This window comes from Chelonia mydas, chromosome 13 (assembly GCF_015237465.2).
Source record: "Chelonia mydas isolate rCheMyd1 chromosome 13, rCheMyd1.pri.v2, whole genome shotgun sequence".
Lineage (NCBI taxonomy): Eukaryota > Metazoa > Chordata > Testudines > Cheloniidae > Chelonia > Chelonia mydas.
Window position 1 is genome coordinate 15,853,377 of NC_051253.2, and position 20,512 is coordinate 15,873,888.

The 20,512-nt window shown below is 42.6% G+C and overlaps 1 protein-coding gene and 1 long non-coding RNA gene across 2 annotated transcripts in view; one reads left to right on the top strand and one right to left on the bottom strand.

Annotated features, from left to right (window-relative positions):
- PARD6B (par-6 family cell polarity regulator beta) overlaps nt 1-13,880 on the bottom strand; it is a 29,946-nt gene extending 16,066 nt beyond the window's left edge. Inside the window, exons 1-2 of the mRNA XM_037915900.2 lie at nt 13,587-13,880; nt 3,033-3,255 (exon numbers count right to left, since the gene is read on the bottom strand). Coding sequence (XP_037771828.1) covers nt 3,033-3,255; nt 13,587-13,652 — 289 coding nt within the window. The 5' untranslated portion in view covers nt 13,653-13,880. The remainder of the gene's footprint in view (nt 1-3,032; nt 3,256-13,586) is intronic.
- Nucleotides 3,258-17,263, top strand: LOC122462721. The gene is made up of 3 exons (XR_006285442.1): nt 3,258-3,333; nt 12,595-12,731; nt 16,372-17,263. It is a non-coding gene; the product is annotated as an uncharacterized LOC122462721 (long non-coding RNA).
- The last annotated feature ends 3,249 nt before the right edge of the window (nt 17,264-20,512 follow it).

Consider the following 20,512-nt stretch of genomic DNA (forward strand, 5'->3'; position numbering starts at 1 on the left):
TATAAAAGCAGGTTTCTTAAACTCATTTTTGCAACTAGAACTTAAAGAATACCACAAAAGACACCTCCATTTGAACACATGCCTGAAAATGCAAGAAAGGGCCATTTAAAAGAAAACTAAGATTTTGGAAACTGCCTCTGTTAGAAAAGATCTGAACTTCAAGAGTTCCCTATCCTACAACACAAAACAGCCCCCTCACCCACCAAAAGAAAACCTCAAAACACAGTAAATGTAACTCTCTCAGAAATCTCTATTACTGAGCTGGTGTTTTACTTTTTAAAATCCATTTCTTAAAGCTCAATGATGCACAGTGTGGGGGACACATACACACACAAAAAACAGTATTCATAAACTTACAAGTCAGAATGCCACCACATTTCCAGATCAACAGACTATACAAACCATTGGGGTTTTTTGGGATACTAATTAGCTTTGGATGTTGTCTAAAGATTCTAAACTAGCACAAAATTTAAGGTAGAAAATTAGAGTTACATAATTTGGAGAAGTAGGGAAAGCTTGAAGAAAACTAATTCCCATAACTCTGCCAGGCAGCAAGATTCTGTTTAACCTCTCCTAGATCCCCAAACAAATTTTCTAAAACAATATCCTTGAGTACAAAGACACCTTTGTACTGACATCTAGCTAATCAGTTTATAGTTACAGTGACAAATATTTGGGCAGAATGCCAAAGAACAAGGTGTTAACAACAAAGATGTAAAGGTGAATGTCAACTTGGTATAAAAACTTCCTGTTTTAATGGTCTCAAACTCACTGGTTATACTAATTATGTGTATGTGATGTATCATTTAAAAAAAAAGAAAGTATTCAACTGTTGAAACTTAGTTTCAACCCGATATTCTTCAACACCTGGAATTGCACAATTTGTTGACAAGCCCTCTGATATGCTTCCAAAGGAATGCACTTATTGGTAAAGTTATCCTTCAAGCATCAAGTTTCCAGAGATAAACAGAACCATCTGAAGACATTTGATAAGAGTACCACAATACTGGGGGAAAAACTGTAATTTGAGATTAAAAATAAAAAATAAAAAAAGGTCACATTGAACCTAACGTTAGTATTTAACATTTATGAAAAGAATGGAGATCTAAATATTGATTAGAGGCATTTCAAAACTCAATTGGGAAAACTTTTACAGGTGTTTTAAAACACTGGAAGCATGGGAAAATATCTAAAGACATTCTTCAGACCCAACTCTTTTTTCATTCCACCAATTATCAAGCAGGACCAAAATTAATTGCATAGAGGATTAATGGGGTGCCAGAAACAATTAGATAGTTTTTCTGCAAACTAGTGACTAAACAATTCTCATTTTAAAAAGCAATGGTGAGCATTAGGACTGTTACTGCTTTTGTCTATCCTCAGCATCTCTCTCTCAGCCACCCTGTATCTACCTCTGCAGGGAAGCATTAAGTTGAAGCAAAGTAGTATTACACTTGCAGCTGGTTACATAATGGAAGTGATTAGAATCACACAGTCCTGCTTTGTTGTGGGGTAATTTGTTCATGACATTAGCTGCCTATTAGTCTATGTCCTGAAGCATGAAGATTGATTACACCTGTAAAAACTTATAGCCAGTGTAACTGCAGGCTATATTTATTATGCTATGGAATAGTCATCCACAGGTAAAAAAAGAAAGCCCCATACTGCAGGACACAAATGCCAGAAAGTGCTGCAGTGAACAAGCTTGCATTAGCGAGGAAGAATTAAGTGTTTTCCTAAGTCTCTCTTCACCTTTAGATGTCAAATTTATTATTTTCACTTTGCTGCTTTAATATTCTGTGACAGTGAGTTCTACAATTTAAGTAAAGTAGTATTAAAAAACCCAGTATTTCCCTATATCATTTGTTTCATTGGAGTACCCTGTGTTCTTATATTGTGGAAGAGGGCAAAAAGATATGCCCAGCTGGCCTTCACATTTGTTTCACCCCTAGGTCAGGTTTCTCTTGCAGACAGAGACTCCCATATATCTTGACTGAATTAAAGCCATGTTAGTTCAGCCTTTGAATTCCCTTTTACCCCTTCCAACACATCAACAATACCTGTTAATCTGTTATGAAAGGAACTTCAGGATGCAGACAGGAGTGAGCTACTGTCTCTTAATCTAGGTGATAATGTTATACTTAACCTAGACAATATTCATCTCTGGGGAAATTTAACTTTTATTCTAGCACAGCCATAGTATAATGAACTCTTTATAAAGCTAACAAATTAGAAAGAAGTAAAAATAATCACCACCCTGCTAGGGTGTGTCCACAGTAGGAGAAAAAGTGTTCTCTTACCACATCATAAAATCCCAGTGAAGACAAGGCAGTCTCTAGTTTTCACCTGTTCACAAGTTGAGGTAAACACTAGCAGGAATGCAATGTTTACCTTGACCTGCTAATAGTGTTAAAACTACAAACTGCCTTGCCTTCATTTGAACTTAACCTCATGTTGGTTAACATGTGACCAGGCCACCTGTTTTCCTGACGAATGCATGGTACTGTTAAGCTTTCAGTGAAAAGGGAGACATGAGCAACTGCCTTTAAACAATATACAAAAAGTTCACTGGAGAATGCTGATTCAGCTTTAATGTTTCTATCCAATTTGAGTAAACTAAGAATTGAATATGTTCATTTATGAAGACTTCATATAAAAGCAGTATTTCTACTGAAGTGAGGATGGATTTTTGATGGAGCGAGTGGGGTTTAAATCAAAGTATTACAGACATTCCCAAATGTAAAAAGAAAAAAGAGAAAAGTAGCTTAGTAGCAGAGTTATAGGACAGAGGGGAATCTCAAGCCCTACAGCAATGGTGCACAATATGTTTCCAAACAGCTTGCTGCAAAGGACAGTTGGGAGTTCCCAGTGAAGATCAGTAAGAAGTCAGTACATGTCAACATGGAGAAACAGGATAATGTCTAATTGGGACTTTTAAAAAAAATTAGACTGGTGCAAAATATGTGACCGTGTGCATGGATACTGCTTTATACATAGTAGACACGACCAATGCACAAAATTAGTGAACTTACCTTTTCTTTGAATAAAAATCCTGAGCAGAGGATTGGCTGTGGAAACTGCTTTATGATAATTGTCATCATTGTTGATAGGCAGCAGATCTCCATGAATATCTATATACCCAACTAAAACTTCAACATTGGGGATCTTGTGCACATGCTGCAATAATCCATAGAATTCCTCAAACTTTCCAGGTTTGGATCTTTCCAGAGAAAACCGTCGAAATTCAGCTCCAAACTACAAGACAGACATCTGATTTTAGTAAGACAGAAATCACAATGTACACCAAGACAACAGGACAACCTGAAAGTTACAGTAAGTGTTCACCAGGTCAAAAATTTAATTTACAAAAATATGATAAATATGATAAACTTATGCATAGCCAAAAGGTTCTAAAGATTTGCGTGAAAAGGTGACCTTTTAGATGTACTAATATCAGAGGCCATGCCACATAGTTCAAAATATGTATGCAATTATTTGTCTTGAAGTAATCTGCTCCAATGCGAAGTCTTGATCAGAATGTGTTTACTTTTGATTCTGTGCAAATATTTTTGTTTTTACTGTTATATTTCACTCAGAGCCCAAATAACCGCATGTAAAGTTAAAGCCTGGTCTACACCTAAAAATTAGATCAACCTAGCTACACTACTCAGGGCTCTGAAAAATTCTGCACCCTGTGCGATGTAGCTATATAAACATATGCCCCGACTGTAAGTTGGTAGTGATTGCACATCTAACAGTGAATGCCAGTGAAAATGAGGTAAGATCAGAGGCTAAAATAGGAAAAGAACAAGTTAAAAATTACTTAGACAAGTTAAATGTTTTCAAGTCAACAGAGCCTGATGAAATGCATCCTAGAATACTCAAGGAGCTGACTGAGGAGATATCTGAGCCATTAGCGATTATCTTGGAAAATTAATGGAAGACTGGAGAGCTTCCAGAAGACTGGAAAAGGGCAAATATAGTGAGAATCTACAAAAAGGGAAATAAGGACAACCCAGGGAATTACAGACCAATCAGCTTAACTTCTGTACCAGGAAAGATAATGGAGCAAATAATTAAACAATCAATTGCAAACATCTAGAACATAAGGTGATAAACAATCCAAATGGCATTTTGGGCTGTATAAGTAGGGGCATTGCTAACCGATCGAGGGACATGATCGTTCCCCTCTATTCGACATTGGTGAGCCCTCATCTGGAGTACTGTATGCAGTTTTGGGCCCCACACTACAAGAAGGATGTGGAAAAATTGGAAAACGTCCAGCGGAGGGCAACAAAAATGATTAGGGGACTGGAACACATGACTTATGAGGAGAGGCTGAGGGAACTGGGATTGTTTAGTCTGCGGAAGAGAAGAATGAGGGGGGATTTGATAGCTGCTTTCAACTACCTGAAAGGGCGTTCTAAAGAGGATGGATCTAGACTGTTCTCAGTGGTACCAGATGACAGAACAAGGAGTAATGGTCTCAAGTTGCAGTGGGGAAGTTTAGGTTGGATATTAGGAAAAACTTTTTCACTAAGAGGGTGGTGAAGCACTGGAATGTGTTACCTATGGAGGTTGTGGAATCTCCTTCCTTTGAAGTTTTTAAGGTCAGGCTTGACAAAGCCCCGGCTGGGATGATTTAGTTGTGGATTGGTCCTGCTTTGAGCAGGGGGTTAGACTAGATGACCTCCTGAGGTCCCTTCCAACCCTGATATTCTATGAACAGTCATTGTGGATTTATCAAGAACAAATCTTGTCAAACCAACCTGATAACTTTCTGTGACAGGGTCAGGCCAGATGGCTACAGGAGAGTGATTTTTTTGGGGGGTGGGGGGGATGAAATTCAAAAAGGACAAATGCAAAGTATTCCACTTAGGAAGGAACAACCAGTTGCATACATACAAAATGGGAAATGACTGACTAGGAAGGAGTAATGCGGAAAGGGATCTGGGGGTCATAGTGGACTACAAGCTAAATATGAGTCAGTGTAACACTATTGCAAAAAAAAAAAGCGAACATCATTCTGGGATGTATTAGCAGGAGTGGTGTAAGCAAGACGTAAGTAGTAATTCTTCCGCTCTACTCAACTGCAGTAGTGTGTCCAGTTCTGGGCGCCACATTTCAGGAAAGATGGACAAATTGGAGAAAGTCCAGAGAAAAGCAACAAATGATTAAAGATCTAGAAAATATGACCTATGAAGGAAGACTGGAAAAGAGAAGATGGAGAGGGAACGTGATAACTGTTTTCAAGTACATAAAAGGTTGCTACAAGGAGGAGAAAAATTGTTCTTCTTAACCTCTGAGGACAGGATAAGAAGCAATAGGCTTAAATTGCAGTAAGGGAGGTTCAGGATGGACATCCTGACAAAATTCCTGTCAGGATGGTTAAGCACTGGAATAGATTGCCTAGGGAGGTTGTGGAATCTCCATCATTGGTTAGACAAACACCTTTCAGGGATGGTCTAGATCAGGGTGGCCAACCTGAGCCTCTGAAGGAGCCAGAATTTACCGACGTACATTGCCAAAGAGCCACAATAATATGTCAGCAGCCCACCATCTGCTCCCCAACCCCACTCCCAGTGCCTCCCACCCACCAGCAGCGCTGCTGATCAGCACCTCCCACTACCTTCCCACACCTCTGTCAGCTGTTTTGTGGCATGCAGGAGGCTTGGGAGCTAGGGGTGAGGAAGAGAGGAGCAAGGCCACTGCAGGCTCAGGGGAGGGGGCGGGAAGGGGTGGAGTGGGGGCAGGGCCTGTGGCAGAGCCAGGGGTTGAGTAGCGAGCACCCTCTGGCACACTGGAAAGTTGGTGCCTGTAGCTCCAGCCCCAGAGTCAGTGCCTATACAAGGAGCTGCATATTAAACTTCTCAAGAGCCGCATGTGGCTCCAGAGCCTCATGTTGGCCACCCCGGTCTACAGAATACTTAGTCCTGCCATGAATGCAGGGGACTGGACTAGATGACCTCTTGTGGTCCCTTCCAGTCCTATGATTCTAGATGCAGCTAGTTGACAGAAGAATTCTTCCATTTACCTAGCTACCATCTGTCATAGAGGTGATTTTCCTACACCAACAGAAAAACCCCTTCCCTTGATATAGGAAATGTCCATGCTACAGCTGCAGTGCCATAGATGTGCCACTGTAGCGTAGACGTACCCTGAGATGACCCCAAACAATCTGAAAGACTGACTGGCAACTACATATGAATAGCTAAAATGAGCAATTAAAAGCATCAGTCATTTAGGATCTGGGTCACCCCAGAATATGACATCTGATTTTATATATGCATAAGAATCTAAGCAACAAAAACGTTAGATACTGCCAACTCATGTTTCTTAAATTTATGTACTTGAAGGCAAAACTTAAAATTTCAAAGCTATTACAGAGTGTGATTTTCACACCATTTATCTGTCTATTATGGAAACCAGTTTTGTCTCATCTTAATCTATGTTTTAAAATTTTGCTGGTATCCAAGATTTTGCTTTCAGGACCCAATACAGTCACAAAAAGGCCAGCAACCCATTACCAATTTAAGACCAAGCTTTAGCTTTAAAAAACTCCATTTCATCCTAATGGTTGAGAAGAAACTCATCAATATATGAAGAAAATGTAAAACCATGCAGTGACTGTGCCGAAGTCTGCTGCAACCCTGAAATAATACCTCAGAGGTATGAACCAACCCATTCATCTGAAAAGGGCAATACTAAAGTCAGAGCAGAGGACACAAATATCAATATTATTAAAGCAGAACCATCAAGTTAATCATATAGTTAATGATTTTGGTTTTGGATGCAGTGGCAGATATTGTGGTGGGGTGCCAGGGTGAAGTTAGTTACTTTCAAGGGTTGTTGGCATGAAGGAAATGAAGAATTCATACTTCCTCCCTCCCTAATTTTAAGTCCCTTCTGCTCCTACCTAAAAAGGAGAGGCAAAGAGGGGATACAACCCCATTCCTCAAAAGCTTCATAGGCCTGTTCACACTAGCAAGATTCAGATTTTTATTTTACCACCAGTTCAGCCCTAATGACAGAAATGCTCTACAGCAGTAGTTCTCAACCTTTTTCTTTCTGAACCTCCCCCCCCGCCCAACATGCTATAAAAATTCCACAGCCCACCTGTGCCAAAACAACTAGTTTTCTGCATAACGCCAGGAATGGCATTAGGGGCTAGCAATTAGGGCAACTGTCTGGGGCCCCAGGCCACAGGGACACCCATGAAGCTAAGTTGCTCAGGCTTCGGCTTCAGTCCCAGGTGGAAGGGCTCAGGGTCCTGGGCTTCAGCTTTCTGGCCTGGGCCTCAGCAAGTCTAACACTGGCCCTGCTTGGCAGACCCCCTGAAACCTGGTTGCAGACCCCTGGTTGAGAACCACTGCTCTACAGTGCAGCTCTACTGATAGTGAATCTACCTTGTACCAGCTTGCTCCACGCCTCCTGTATGGACCGTACTGATGTGCTTTAACAGTTCACTAATGCACTTTGCACTAGTCCTGTTTCAAAGCAGACTGTCCCTTACTCAGTTCCCCAAACTTCAAGACTTCTCTCCCTCCTACATTATACTATTTATATTACAACATAACCAGCAAAGTGCCCCACTGTGCTAAGCACTGTTCAGACAGTGTGAGCGAATGTAAGCTTTGGGGGCAGAGACTGAAGTCTACACGGGGAAAAAGGTATGTTTTTAAAATGTGATAGCTAACATAATCCCTTACATGAAACAAACAAGAAGGCAGGTTCAGGGGAGAAAAAGTCAGCAATAAAACTAGCCTGTTTTTGCATAGTCTGGGTATACAATTTGTAGGTGTAATAAGTCATCAACTCGCCACCTGCCTAGTCATTAGTTGATTATACAAAAATATTTCCAACATTCTGTAGCTGATCAGTAATGAACATGAGGTTGAACTGGATTTTTCATAATCAAGATGGGGAGTCTAAACTGACTGCTATATTCCAAATAGTTTGAAAGCTGTCAAATAGATCAAAATAAATATCCCTTAAAATGAATATCACAATGAGATGACACCCAAAAGTTTCCAGCAATTTCTATAATACAGTCACTTAGCAAAGCAAGAATTGTACAATTCAAGATTTTGGGAGCCACAAATGTAATAAAAAATTGCACAAAACACAACAGTTTCTGAGTGGATCAGGGAAGGATTAAAGAGACAGCACCACATATTTCTTGGGTTCATGTTGCATAGTTTAGGTCTAATGTGCCAATTAGGAAATGGGGCCCTTGCTATTGTCATGACCAATTCTGTGTCTCCCTCATATTACTTTCAAAAATAATATCAAAAGTTTTATTTGCATTCAACTTGGGAGTCTGAAAACCCAGCAGAGACAAGGACCCTATCGTTTGCTCATTAGTAATGACACCAAGTCATCCAGTTAGCACAACAAATTAAGAATTCTATACCTTCTGAACTCCAACACTCCTCCCTCCCCTAAAGATTTTTAAATAAAGGATTCACTGCAAATACTCTATTCTATAGATACTCTAAGTACTGTGACATTAGTGAACAATAAGGTAGATGAATGACTCACATACTGATTTCAGTCACACCTGTGCATAAGTAAATAAAACCTGCAGGAGGAACTCCCTTTAGTCAAGAGCAGTGTGCTTTATTATGACATCAGTAAAAACTTCTTTGTTCCCATTAACTGTTTCCCCAAGAACTTGAAATATGCAACATCCAAGGAATTTCCCACATATTATGTATATTGCAACTTTTTGTATATTACTTATAATTTTCCAGTAGTGCTGTAGTTTAATGTGACAGACATCAAATAATATTTGACATGAGCTAAAAAGGACAGCATGTTTGAAGTTACAATATTGTAGCAGGGCCAGCTTTTCAGAAATAATTGCACAGTTTCATGCATATGCTACAAGCATATTTATTCTGTCTGCATGCTTGTGCAGTTACTGCAATCATGCAAGTGAGAGTCTCAAAATCTGGCCCATATTTTTTCCAATGTAGTGCTTGCTGTTTCCACTTCAAAACAAATATTCTACTTTCATTGTAGTTTGTTCTTTCCCAAAACATAATTTTTGCAATTGTACATCACGTATTTACATGGCACTTTACTCTCTTAAAGAGACAAGCTGCACTATGCAAAACACGGGACAAGAAAGTTATGGGGGATTATTCAGACAGAAGAGAGTGCTTGAAGAGGTGGATTTCAGAGTAGAGTAGAATATTCAACAGTGGGCTGGTCTACACTGGCACTTTACAGCGCTGCAACTTTCTCGCTCAGGGGTGTGAAAAAAACACACCCCTGAGCACTGCAAGTTTCAGTGCTGTAACATGCCAGTATAGACTGCGCCCCCAGCACTGGTCACTATGCCCCTCATGAACGTGGTTTTTTTTTTTTTTTTTTTTTTTAAGAGGGAGAGAGCTCTCCCAGCGCTCTGCCATGACTACACAAGCCAAGTTAAAGCGCTGCCATGGCAGCACTTTGACATTGCCAGTGAAGATGTGCCCTGTAGCACTTCAAAAAGCACAAATCTCTTTTCTATGCTAGGAAATTGTCAGATCTACACTGATAGTTACACTGTTTTGAGAAAAGATAACCCTGATTTTCAGCATGCATTGGTTCAGAGAACAGACTAATGCTGACTGGTCTTGTGCTGGCTGTAGCATCCTGCCTCTCTATTACTTGATAACTTCTTGCAGCAATGATCTGAAGTAATGCAGACATACTTATCCATGTGTCTAGAATACTAGAACCAGTTTGACACAGAATTTGTCAAACCAGATTGAACCCCGTGCCTCTAGAAAGAGGAACCTCAATACACTGCTTATTGCGCAGCTCTGTATTAAAGGGGGAAATGTCCCCGTGTCCTAAACAGCAATTTAAATATCATTCTTTGGGATATAAGTTGTTACCCTTATTTCAGCAAATACAAACTACAAACGTTTCTTGGTGATAAAATTATCCAGTCTTTAAAAAAAAAACCTACCTACAACATTTGTTGCAAAGAATTCCAGGGTGTGGTAAAGAGTAAAGCTTTACCATAAGTATATCTCTCTCCTCAACCCGAACCAGGGAAGATGATCATTATGACAAAATGTGCTGAATCAAAGCATTTCTACTGCAGTAGCATAAAGGAGCTCCAATCATGGTCCAGGAACCACCCCACTATGCTAGCTTGTACAAACACTTTACAAAAAAGACTGTCCTTCTCACTAAGAACTTACAGCCTCTTCTATCTATGTTGATATCAAACAGACATGAACATAAACATATCTGGTTCCATGATATACTTTCAGCCTGTTTTCGAACACCCACATTTGTCTGGGGATTTTTGAGACCTAGAAGTCTGGGATGAAATAGGGTTTGTTTTTAAATATATACTCATGTGTTGCTTTAGCTATTTACAATGAAAAAAGAGTTAGAATAAAACTTCAGAGCAACTATAGTTTCACTCATGCGTAACTACTACTTGGAGTCATGGTCAGCAGGTGCCATCATCCTTTAGCTTCTGTTCACGCAAATCTTCTGAAATTCTCCCATGGTTCCTCACTTGCTCTAGCACCAATATAACCTACAGCAGAAGATACTGGTATATTTTTACCACCATGTCACATAACCCTTAAAAATGCATATTCCCTGTCCACACTAAAGCTACCAGTTATTGTAAACTGAGATGGAATCTATAGAATAGACAGGACGCAGGATTTGGCTTCACACTGGTAAATGTTTATAACCAGTCTGCATTACAGCTTCCACTAGTGGAGAAACACACAAGTTTCCCCAGTGTATGTGCACTCTTAAGCCTTGCCTAGACAAGGGGAAAATGTGCTTTTTAGATCAGCATGAATTAAACTAAACCAAATTACAGCCACATTAATTCTGAACAGCATTCACACTGGGATTTAATGTCATTTAATGTTGCATCCGATGAAGTGAGCTGTAGCTCACAAAAGCTTATGCTCAAATAAACTGGTTAGTATAAGGTGCCACAAGTACTCCTTTTCTTTTTGCGAATACAGACTAATACGGCTGCTACTCTGAAAAGTCATTTAACTAACTTTAAATTCACACCTTTAGTTAATTTGGATTAATTTTCCCAGCTGTCCCCATGTAGACAATCCCCAAATTACCTAATTCTATTTATGTATGCAGCATTATTGTAGTCATGTTAGTCACAGGATATTAGAGAAGCAAGGTGTGTGAGGCAATATCTTTTACTGGACCAGCTTCTGTCATAGAAGAGCTCTGTGTAAGCTTGACTCTCTCACCAACAGAAGCTGGTCCAATAGAAGAAAAGGAGTACTTGTGGCACCTTAGAGACTAACCAATTTATTTGAGCTTAAGCTTTCGTGAGCTATAGCTCACTTCATCGGATGCATACTGTGGAAAGTATATAAGATCTTTTTATACACACAAAGCATGAAAAAATGGGTGATCATCACTACAAAAGGTTTTCTGTCCCCCCACCCCGCTCTCCTGCTGGTAATAGCTTATCTAAAGTGATCACTCTCCTTACAATGTGTATGATAACCTGGATTTGTGCTGGAAATGGCCCAACTTGATCATCATACACATTGTAAGGAGAGTGATCACTTTAGATAAGCTATTACCAGCAGCAGAGTGGGGTGGGGGGAGAGAAAACCTTTGGTAGTGGTAAACACCCATTTTTTCATGCTTTGTGTGTATAAAAAGATCTTCTATACTTTCCACAGAATGCATCCGATGAAGTGAGCTGTAGCTCACGAAAGCTTATGCTCAAATAAATTGGTTAGTCTCTAAGGCGCCACAAGTACTCCTTTTCTTTTTGCGAATACAGACTAACACAGCTGTTACTTTGAAAACTGGTCCAATAAAAGATATTACCTCATCCACCTTGTCTCTCTAATTCAGTTTAGTTAAAATGACATGAAACACTCCTTAACACCCCGTTTACACACAGTTCAACACCTTGACAATTGTGGGTTATATGAGCAGATAAGATTCCAGAGCTGTTGTACTGCATCTAAATTAGGATCTTGTATAGACTAGGATAAAAGATTTTTTTTCCAAAAACATGTTAGGAAGGCAACTTATTTTTGTTCTATTCACACAAGATCTTTAAATCATGTTAACGTGTTAGCTAGCATGTTTTTAAAAATACATTTTTATCCTAGTCTAGTCAAAAAGCATAGTATTAGGGGCATTTCAAAACATGTTAGCTAAACTGATTTTTGAGCACCTTTTTTTCCTAGTAACTTTCTTACATAGTCTCCATTTGTTTTCTTATATAGTTTGCATTCTGTTAGTCTGCATTCAGTTTCAGGGGAAACCTTTTCAGTCTTGTTTTACACTTCTGTAGAGTAATTGTAGGGAAAGCAGTGTACCTGCCCAATCAGTAAAGTCATGCTGTAACTTTTGTTAAAGAATATCAAGTTTTGCAGTGGATAATCATCTACAACCCTGTTGGGGATAGAGGGGAAAAAAAGTGAGGAAGAGTGATCTGACAAGGGGGCTAGTGCTGAGAGAAGGCTACAGGGACAATACCCAGCATTAATTATTACTAGTGTCAACCCTATGGTGATAGCTGTTTGACTAATACCACAAGGCTTTAACATAAGACACCAATCATCTTGCTCCTAGGCCATGGCACAGGGACCAAGCAAAAGGAACAGCCCTAGATCCCTTGAAAACACTGAGACGCACCCCTCTACCCTTAGGCAACCTGGATCTTCCTTGCAGACACACTCCCCACCCTGGCAAGGTGCCACCTTCTGCAGGTGAGTCAGCAGCTCTCCCAGCTCCCCCTCACCCCATACAGTATCCATCCAGTGCAGAACCAGCCCGGCCCCATGCCGGGACAACCCACAGGCAGCCCTGGGTGTGCTCCCACAAGAAATTCCCTGAGCCCAGATGGCCCCCTTCCTCAACGATCCCCTCCTGATGAGCCCCAATTTTCACTGGGGCTAGGGCTGGCCCTGCCCCCGGCGGCCCTTCATGGAGCGGACACCCCAGCCCTGCCCCCGGCGGCCCCTCACGGAGCGGACGCCCCCCCCCCAATTCACTGGGGCTCGCCCTGCCCTTGGCGGCCCCTCACGGAGCGGACACCCCCCCCCCAGCCTCCACTGGGGCTCGCCCTGCCCCCGGCGGCTCCTCACGGATCGGACACCCCCTCCCACAGCGTCCACTGGGGCTCGCCCTGCCCCCGGCGGCCCCTCACGGATCGGACCCCCCCCTCAGCCTCCACTGGGGCTCGCCCTGCCCCCGGCGGCCCCTCACGGAGCAGACGGCCCCCCCACTCCCGCCTCCACTGGGGCTCGCCCTGCCCCCGGCTGCTCCTCACGGATCGGACACCCCCCCCCCCACAGCCTCCACTGGGGCTCGCCCTGCCCCCGGCGGCCCCTCACGGAGCAGAAGCCCCCCCCCAATTCACTGGGGCTCGCCCTGTCCCCGGCGGCTCCTCACGGATCGGACACCCCCCCCCCACAGCCTCCACTGGGGCTCGCCCTGCCCCCGGCGGCTCCTCACGGATCGGACACCCCCGCCCTGCCCCTTCTCCTGGGGGCTCGCCCTCCACAGGGTCGGTCCGCCCTCTGCGGCCCCTCACGGATCGTCGCCCTAGGCCCGCTACCCACCTTGCTCTTCACTTCCATGGTGCACAGGCCCCGGCTACCCCCAGCGCTGCGGTGGGTCCGGTTCATGCCGCCAGACGGTCTGCGTCCCTGGGCGCGCTGTGGGGGAAGGGGGAGAACCCGGGCAGCTCCGAGCCCAGCCTCCCAGCCACAACCTGCCGCCGAGCCGCCTCCTCACACGCACCCAGGCCGGGGGAAGAGCCGCCCCACAGAACGCCTAGCTGCGCCTAGCACCTGCCGCTCCCAGGAGAGGGCTGGGGCAGGTAGCGCATGCGCGCCGGGCACTCACAAAAGGGAGGGGGAGTCTCGGTGCACCTGCAGCGAGCGCGCATGCGTACCTGTCGCCCGGCGAACGAGAAGGAAAGAAAGCGTTGGCGCACCTGCAGCCAGTGCGCGTGCGTCCAACGTGAGCCCCTGCTCGCCTGCTTTCCAAAGTGGAGGGTGCACGCGAGGCGGGGAGTTGGGAGGTGTCAGTCCCCTCCTGCTACTGAGGTTATTGTAGGTAAAGACCCACGCTCAGAATTGGGATTGTGTGGGGGACACAGCACGCCGCCAGATTAATCCTGGCATTGCAGAGGCGCAGTAACTCCCAGTGCTTGGATTGTGGGGGGCACAGTAACTCCCAGTGCCTAGATTGCAGGGAGCACAAGAACCCCCCGGTGCTGGGATTGTGGGGGGCACAGTAACCCCCGGTGCTGGGATTGTGGGGGGCATAGTACCCCACCCAGTACTGGGATTAAAGAAGCACTCATCCCCATAGTTCTGGGATTATGAGGGCCACAGTGCATCACCTATAGTGGGATCATGGGGGGGGGGGGGCAAAGTACCCCTGTGACGCTTGGAATATGTGGATGGGGACAGAATATGCCTCCTCTTGGTGCTGTGAGACTGTGTTCAAGGAAATAAGGGTGCTTTAGTATCCCACCAAAGATCAGGATTGGCTTCAACTACAAATAAACATAATCAACTTTGTGAGGCCCTTCACTTTTAGGGATTCCTGCACATAGTTTTCTGGAGTTTATGTCCAGAAAGGACCATTAAATCATAACCATTAAATCCTGCACATCAGAAGCCATCAAATTTCACTCAGATAGCCCTGTTGGGCCCAATTACTTCAGTCAAACTAAAGTCTTTCAGTCCTCAGAAAAATAGACTGTCTTGTGCCACAGGCAGAGGACAGACTGCTGCCAATGCCCCGAGAGGCCCATCCAATGCTGGGAATTGATTAGGTGAGACATGCCAAGATGATCCTGGGAAGTGATCCATGCCCCATGCTGCAGAGGAAGGTGAAAAACTCCTAAGATCCTTGCCAATGTGACCGAGGATATCTGAGGATCACCTGAGCATGTGAGCGAGGCAAACCAGCCAGGCATCTAAAACACAATTCCTGATACCACCTCAGATGATCACTGATCTACCCCAACCAGTATCCTTCCTCTCCCAGATTATAATTGTACATTGGGAGGAAAAAATCCTTCTCATCCCCTTCAGGCAACCAGCTGAAGCCATGGAGCATGAGATTACTTTATAGTCATTATTACAGAACAGAGCTACATATTTGGAATTTATGGGCCACTCTTCTCTGTCACCTTAGAGACTAACAAATTTATCTGAGCATAAGCTTTCATGAGCTACAGCTCACTTCATCGGATGCAGTGAGCTGTAGCTCACGGATGCTTATGCTCTAATAAATTTGTTAGTCTCTAAGGTGCCACAAGTACTCCTTTTCTTTTTGCGAATACAGACTAACACGGCTGCTACTCTGAAACCTATCTTCTCTCAAACATCTCAGCGTCATGCAAGTTGTAAAGCTTTGTGTACTCAAAGAAGTTGCACCAGTTTGATTTAAATTGGTTTAAAATTATTTAGTGTAACTGGTGCAACACACTGGGTACATTTAAAAAGTTCATTTGGTTTTAGAGATATTACCAGATCCAGCAATATTCCCTATACTTAAAAGGCGGAAGTCTATTAAAACCAGTAATAGCTCTATAAATAGAATGAACTTTGTAAGTGTGATGGCTATATATTGGTTTACTCCTGGTTTGTATTTATATTTGGATATAAATCAGGATTAAACCAATAAAAGAGCATCCACACACAAAGTTGCACTAATTTAACTAAATCAGTTCAAAATCACACCTTTAGTTAAACCAGCGCAATTTTGCATGTAGTAGATCAGGTAGGTCCAAGTCCAGCGCTACCAAAGGCAAAGAAACTGCAGCTCTCACTCTGGTTCAACTCAGCCAGACAAGTGCTGATTAGTACAGACAGAGGTTATTGTCCAATGAGTATTTGCCAGCAAATCAGTTGGCATCCAGTTCAAGTCTTATGCCTTCTCTGGTCTTTGTTTTCTTTACACTGGCAAAAGAGAATGCTTACATGACTTGCTAGTTCTTATCTATGTCTAGAGCCTTTTTCTTCTCTCACATTGATGTAAATAGAAGTCAGTGAAATTACCATTGTGTGAGCAAGGGTGGAATCAAACCTCTAATTCTATCATTTTACTAATTACCAAAAACTAGAGATGGGCAGCGGCTCAACTTGTTTTTCTAAGCCTGCCATCTTCTACAAGCAAGTTGCTCAGCTCTGCCAGACCATGGTGGGAAGGTGCAGAGGAGAACACAGCCTTCCCAAGGGTTTGCAGAGCAATTGAATTGGCCTTCTTCTGATGTGAAAAAGCCTGGAGGAAGCTCCCAGCACTTGAAACAACCATGCAGCTGATATTATTGCTACATATTTATTAGGATTCTTTTAAGGACTTTTTTTTTCTTCTCTTGCATTCCAGGAGTCGTTGGAGTTCCTCACAATGGGGTGTGGTCTCATGCTTTCTGAGACAGCCATGGTGATATAATCTCAAGTCACTGGAACCAACCTCATAAAAAGGTATTAATCACTAGCTAGCTTGCATCACAATGAACTAGTGTTGTGTAAGGAAGGAATGTGAGGAACAGTTTGATTTCAGATAAAGGTAAGGAGAGGGGCAGGACTTCCATGCCAGGCGGAGCACAAGATTACAGAGCTATTTTAGTCACAAATTCCATAAAACCTGTGATTCAGACTCACTCAAACTATTCACTGCCCCCAAAGAAAGGAATGTTTAGTTTCTACTGACCTATTTATAGCCGGAAGAAATGGTTGTTAATTTTTTGTTGTTTTTTAACTCCCTCTCACCCACATTTACCACCAAGGTCAGAACGCCAATATCATCAAGTATTCCCCCATAAGGTAGCTTTCTCATCCCAGGAGTTACTACTTTTTAAATAGTGTGTTATTCCACACACCCAGTAGCTGAAAGGTTGCATTGAGGGATAAAATTCAGATTGAAGGGCAGGAGGAAGGTTTGGCTCATACACTCAATGCTTAGTTACTATGGTGATTGGCACTGTATCAATACTATATGTAGATCTTGATTCTGATCACACTTATAGGCCAGGTCTACATTAGAAAAGATTTGCTGATATAGCTATATTGGTATAGTTGTACTGGCAAACTTTCCTTGTGTAACTACAATACACAGTTTATACCAGAAAAAAAATGCTTTTACTGGTATAGTTTATATTGATTCCCCAAGTGAAATAAGCCATACCAGCAAAAACACTTTTATGCCGTTAAAACTGCAGTTACACTATGGCTTTAGCTCGAATAGAAATCTCATAAATAATCATCCTCTTAACTGACATTACAATAACAAAAAGAAAAGGAGTACTTGTGGCACCTTAGAGACTAACCAATTTATTTGAGCATGAGCTTTCGTGAGCTACAGCTCACTTCATCGGATGCATATTGTGGAAATTGCTATTACCAGCAGGAGAGTGGTGTGGGAGGAGGTATTGTTTCTGTGTATATAATAATGTCTTCTGCAATTTCCACAGTATGCATCCGATGAAGTGAGCTGTAGCTCACGAAAGCTCATGCTCAAATAAATAAATTGGTTAGTCTTTAAGGTGCCACAAGTACTCCTTTTCTTTTTGCGAATACAGACTAACACGGCTGTTACTCTGAAACCAACCATTACAATAACAGCAAATGTTTGTAGTGTAGAACTAGGCCTGTATTTAGCACCATGTTGGTGATTGCATCTGAAGTGGGGGGTTTTACCCATGAAAGCTTATGCCCAAATAAATCTGTTAGTCTTTAAGGTGCCACCGGTCTCCTCGTTTTTGTTGACAACGGTGTGGTTCAGAAGTGGTAAAATGTTCTATTGTAGACCAGGGCTGGCACTGTTTTTACATTTCAGTTAAGTTACTCTTCATTTAAAGTGTCAGATCAGAATAGGGCCCAGTAGATTAGATAGATTTGGTTTAATCAGGAACCCATTGAAACCAATGGTAGTTTTGTTCAATATTAGCAAATAAGTGGAAAAAAATATCAGTGGGAGTTGTACAGAAAAGAGAAAGATAGACATAGGAAGGTCATAACATAGGTTCTTACACTTCCTTTTCATAAAAGGATTTGAAGTGTGTAAACCATCATGTTTGGCATCAATAACAGCTTTTATTTGACACATCACCCATTCACCCTACTTCGTACTGAAGGCTTCTCCCTTCCAAAAATGCAATGTAGTTATTCATTACTCTTAAAGAGAAAAAAATAAAAGGAATTTAACACTCTCTTTCTCTCTGCCTCAGATAAATGCAGCTTTGTCAGAACACTACATAAGCTTGTGTGACCAGATTGCTTCCCTCTTGCACACATAGTACAGTGATCATACAGATAACCAATATATTTTCTATGGCATTTAATGTTCATGAATGTGAAAAATGTATAGCTCCAGCTCAAGGTCCACTCATAGTCCTGTACATGCACTTCATTCCTTTCTTAACATTCCTGATGCTGTCCATGATATATAAACCTATATACCACACATTAGATTCTTTAGGGCAAGGACTTTGTTTTATTTTATATATGTAAAGTATCAGGCACACCTGTGGTAATATATAAATAATAATATGCCACACTGGGTTTGTCCTGAGTAAAACCTGCCAATTAACCCCAATTGCCTGATGATTTGGTTTATGTGCTAATAATAATAATATTAAAGCAAATAACAAGGGCAAATATTTGCTGTGGAATGGGCTGAGATGATAAATCACATTTCTTAATGTCCTAAATCAAATCCAAACAGTTTTCCATCAAAGCTAAAAGTTAAAGTTCCGATCATGCAGTGCCAACTGCCGTGGAAGGCTTTTCCCGCGTCAGACCTGCAAAATCTGCAAGCCCAGGCTGCTTTACATGGGTTTTATACAGATTTTTTAAGTTAAGGGGTGTGATTTTTTTACCAAAATAGTTATACCAATACAGCTCCTGGTGGGGATGCAGCTATAGGGGTATAAAGGTATCTTATACTAGAATACCTTATTGTCTTTCTGTACAGAAATAAGTATAATTGTGTCCACACTTGAAGGTTGTACAGATATAACTATATCTCTGTATTTAAAGCAGTACAACTTCTGTGCATAGCTAATCCCTAAATGACCCTACTCCGTCAACTCATGAGCACTACTCCTCTGCCAATTAGGTTTTTACAGTGTTTTTCTATAGGTAACTGGGAAGGCTTAACAAATGTATTTCCATATCCGTAAAAAATTGAAAAGGGAATTTACCAGCTTGTTTGTAAAATCTAGAAGAAGAAATGTATGGATCCAAAGATGATGTATTTAAAATTATTCATTGGTTCAGTAAGCCGGTATTGTACATTATCTGTCTTGTCTACTTTTCTTAAGAATGCTTATTATCTCACGTATGGAAAGATGGCATAGTTTGGAGGAGTGACCAGAGCAGAGGTGCGCAAACTACGGCCCATGGGCCACATCCTGCCCACGGGACCATCCTACCCGGCCCCTGAGCTCCCTGCCGGGGAGGCTAGCCCCCAGCCCCTCCCCTGCTGTTCCCCCTCCCCTGCAGCCGTGCTGCTGTGCTGGCAGTGCTCTGGGTGGCAGGGCTGCGCGCTCGTGCAGGGCAGCATGTCTGGCTCTGGCTGGGTGGCACAGCTCCAGACATGCTGCTCTGAGCAGCATGGTAAGGGGGCCAGGGCCGGGGGGTTGGATATGGAGCAGGGGATCCTGGGGGGGCAGTCAGGGGACACGGAGCAGGGGGCGGTTGGATGGGGCGGACGTTCAGGGGAGGGGCGGTCAGGGGATGGGGGTAGGGGGTGGGCTCCCGGGGGGCAGTTAGGGGTGGGGGGTTCTGGAAGGGGGCAGTCAAGGGACAAGGAGGAGGGGATTCTGAGGGGGGCAGTCGGGGGCAGGAAGTGGGAGGGGGCAGGGGCCAAGCTGTTTGCGGAGGCACAGTCTTCCCTACCCGGTCCTCCATACAGTTTCGCACCCCGATGTGGCCCTTGGGCCAAAAAGTTTGCCCACCCCTGGACCAGAGGGATGGGACACAAGAATTCTAATCCTGGTTCTACCACTGACTCACTGTATGGTCTCCACTCCAGCAAATCATTTAATCTCTGCTTTGGCTACCCTCACTATAATATGAGGATAACAATATTTATCTACCTACTTGGGATGTTGTGAAGATTAATTGATTAGTAAATGTTTATTCAGTGATTTATAATGTTTTATATATGTGTTATTTTCTGTAATAAAATATGCTAATTTGCCAGTGAGGTGATTTTTTTTGTAACATTGATTTTGTCCAGCTTTTTAAAAGTGTAAAATTGTCTTGACATCATGCCAGCTAATGAATAAATATCTGCTTATGATGCTGTATGAATTATGACCTTGATTTTGCAAATACTTGCACACATGCTTAAATTTAATCACATGAGCAGTCACATTGAGTTAAGATTAAGCACATGCAGAACTGTTTGCAGGATTGGGGCCCAAGTCAAATTCTTGCACATATGTATTTGTCAGAAGACTCAGGAGGGAGAATTGAGAACAGCCGTTTTGTGGTAGGGCCTATAGGACAGATGTGACGCA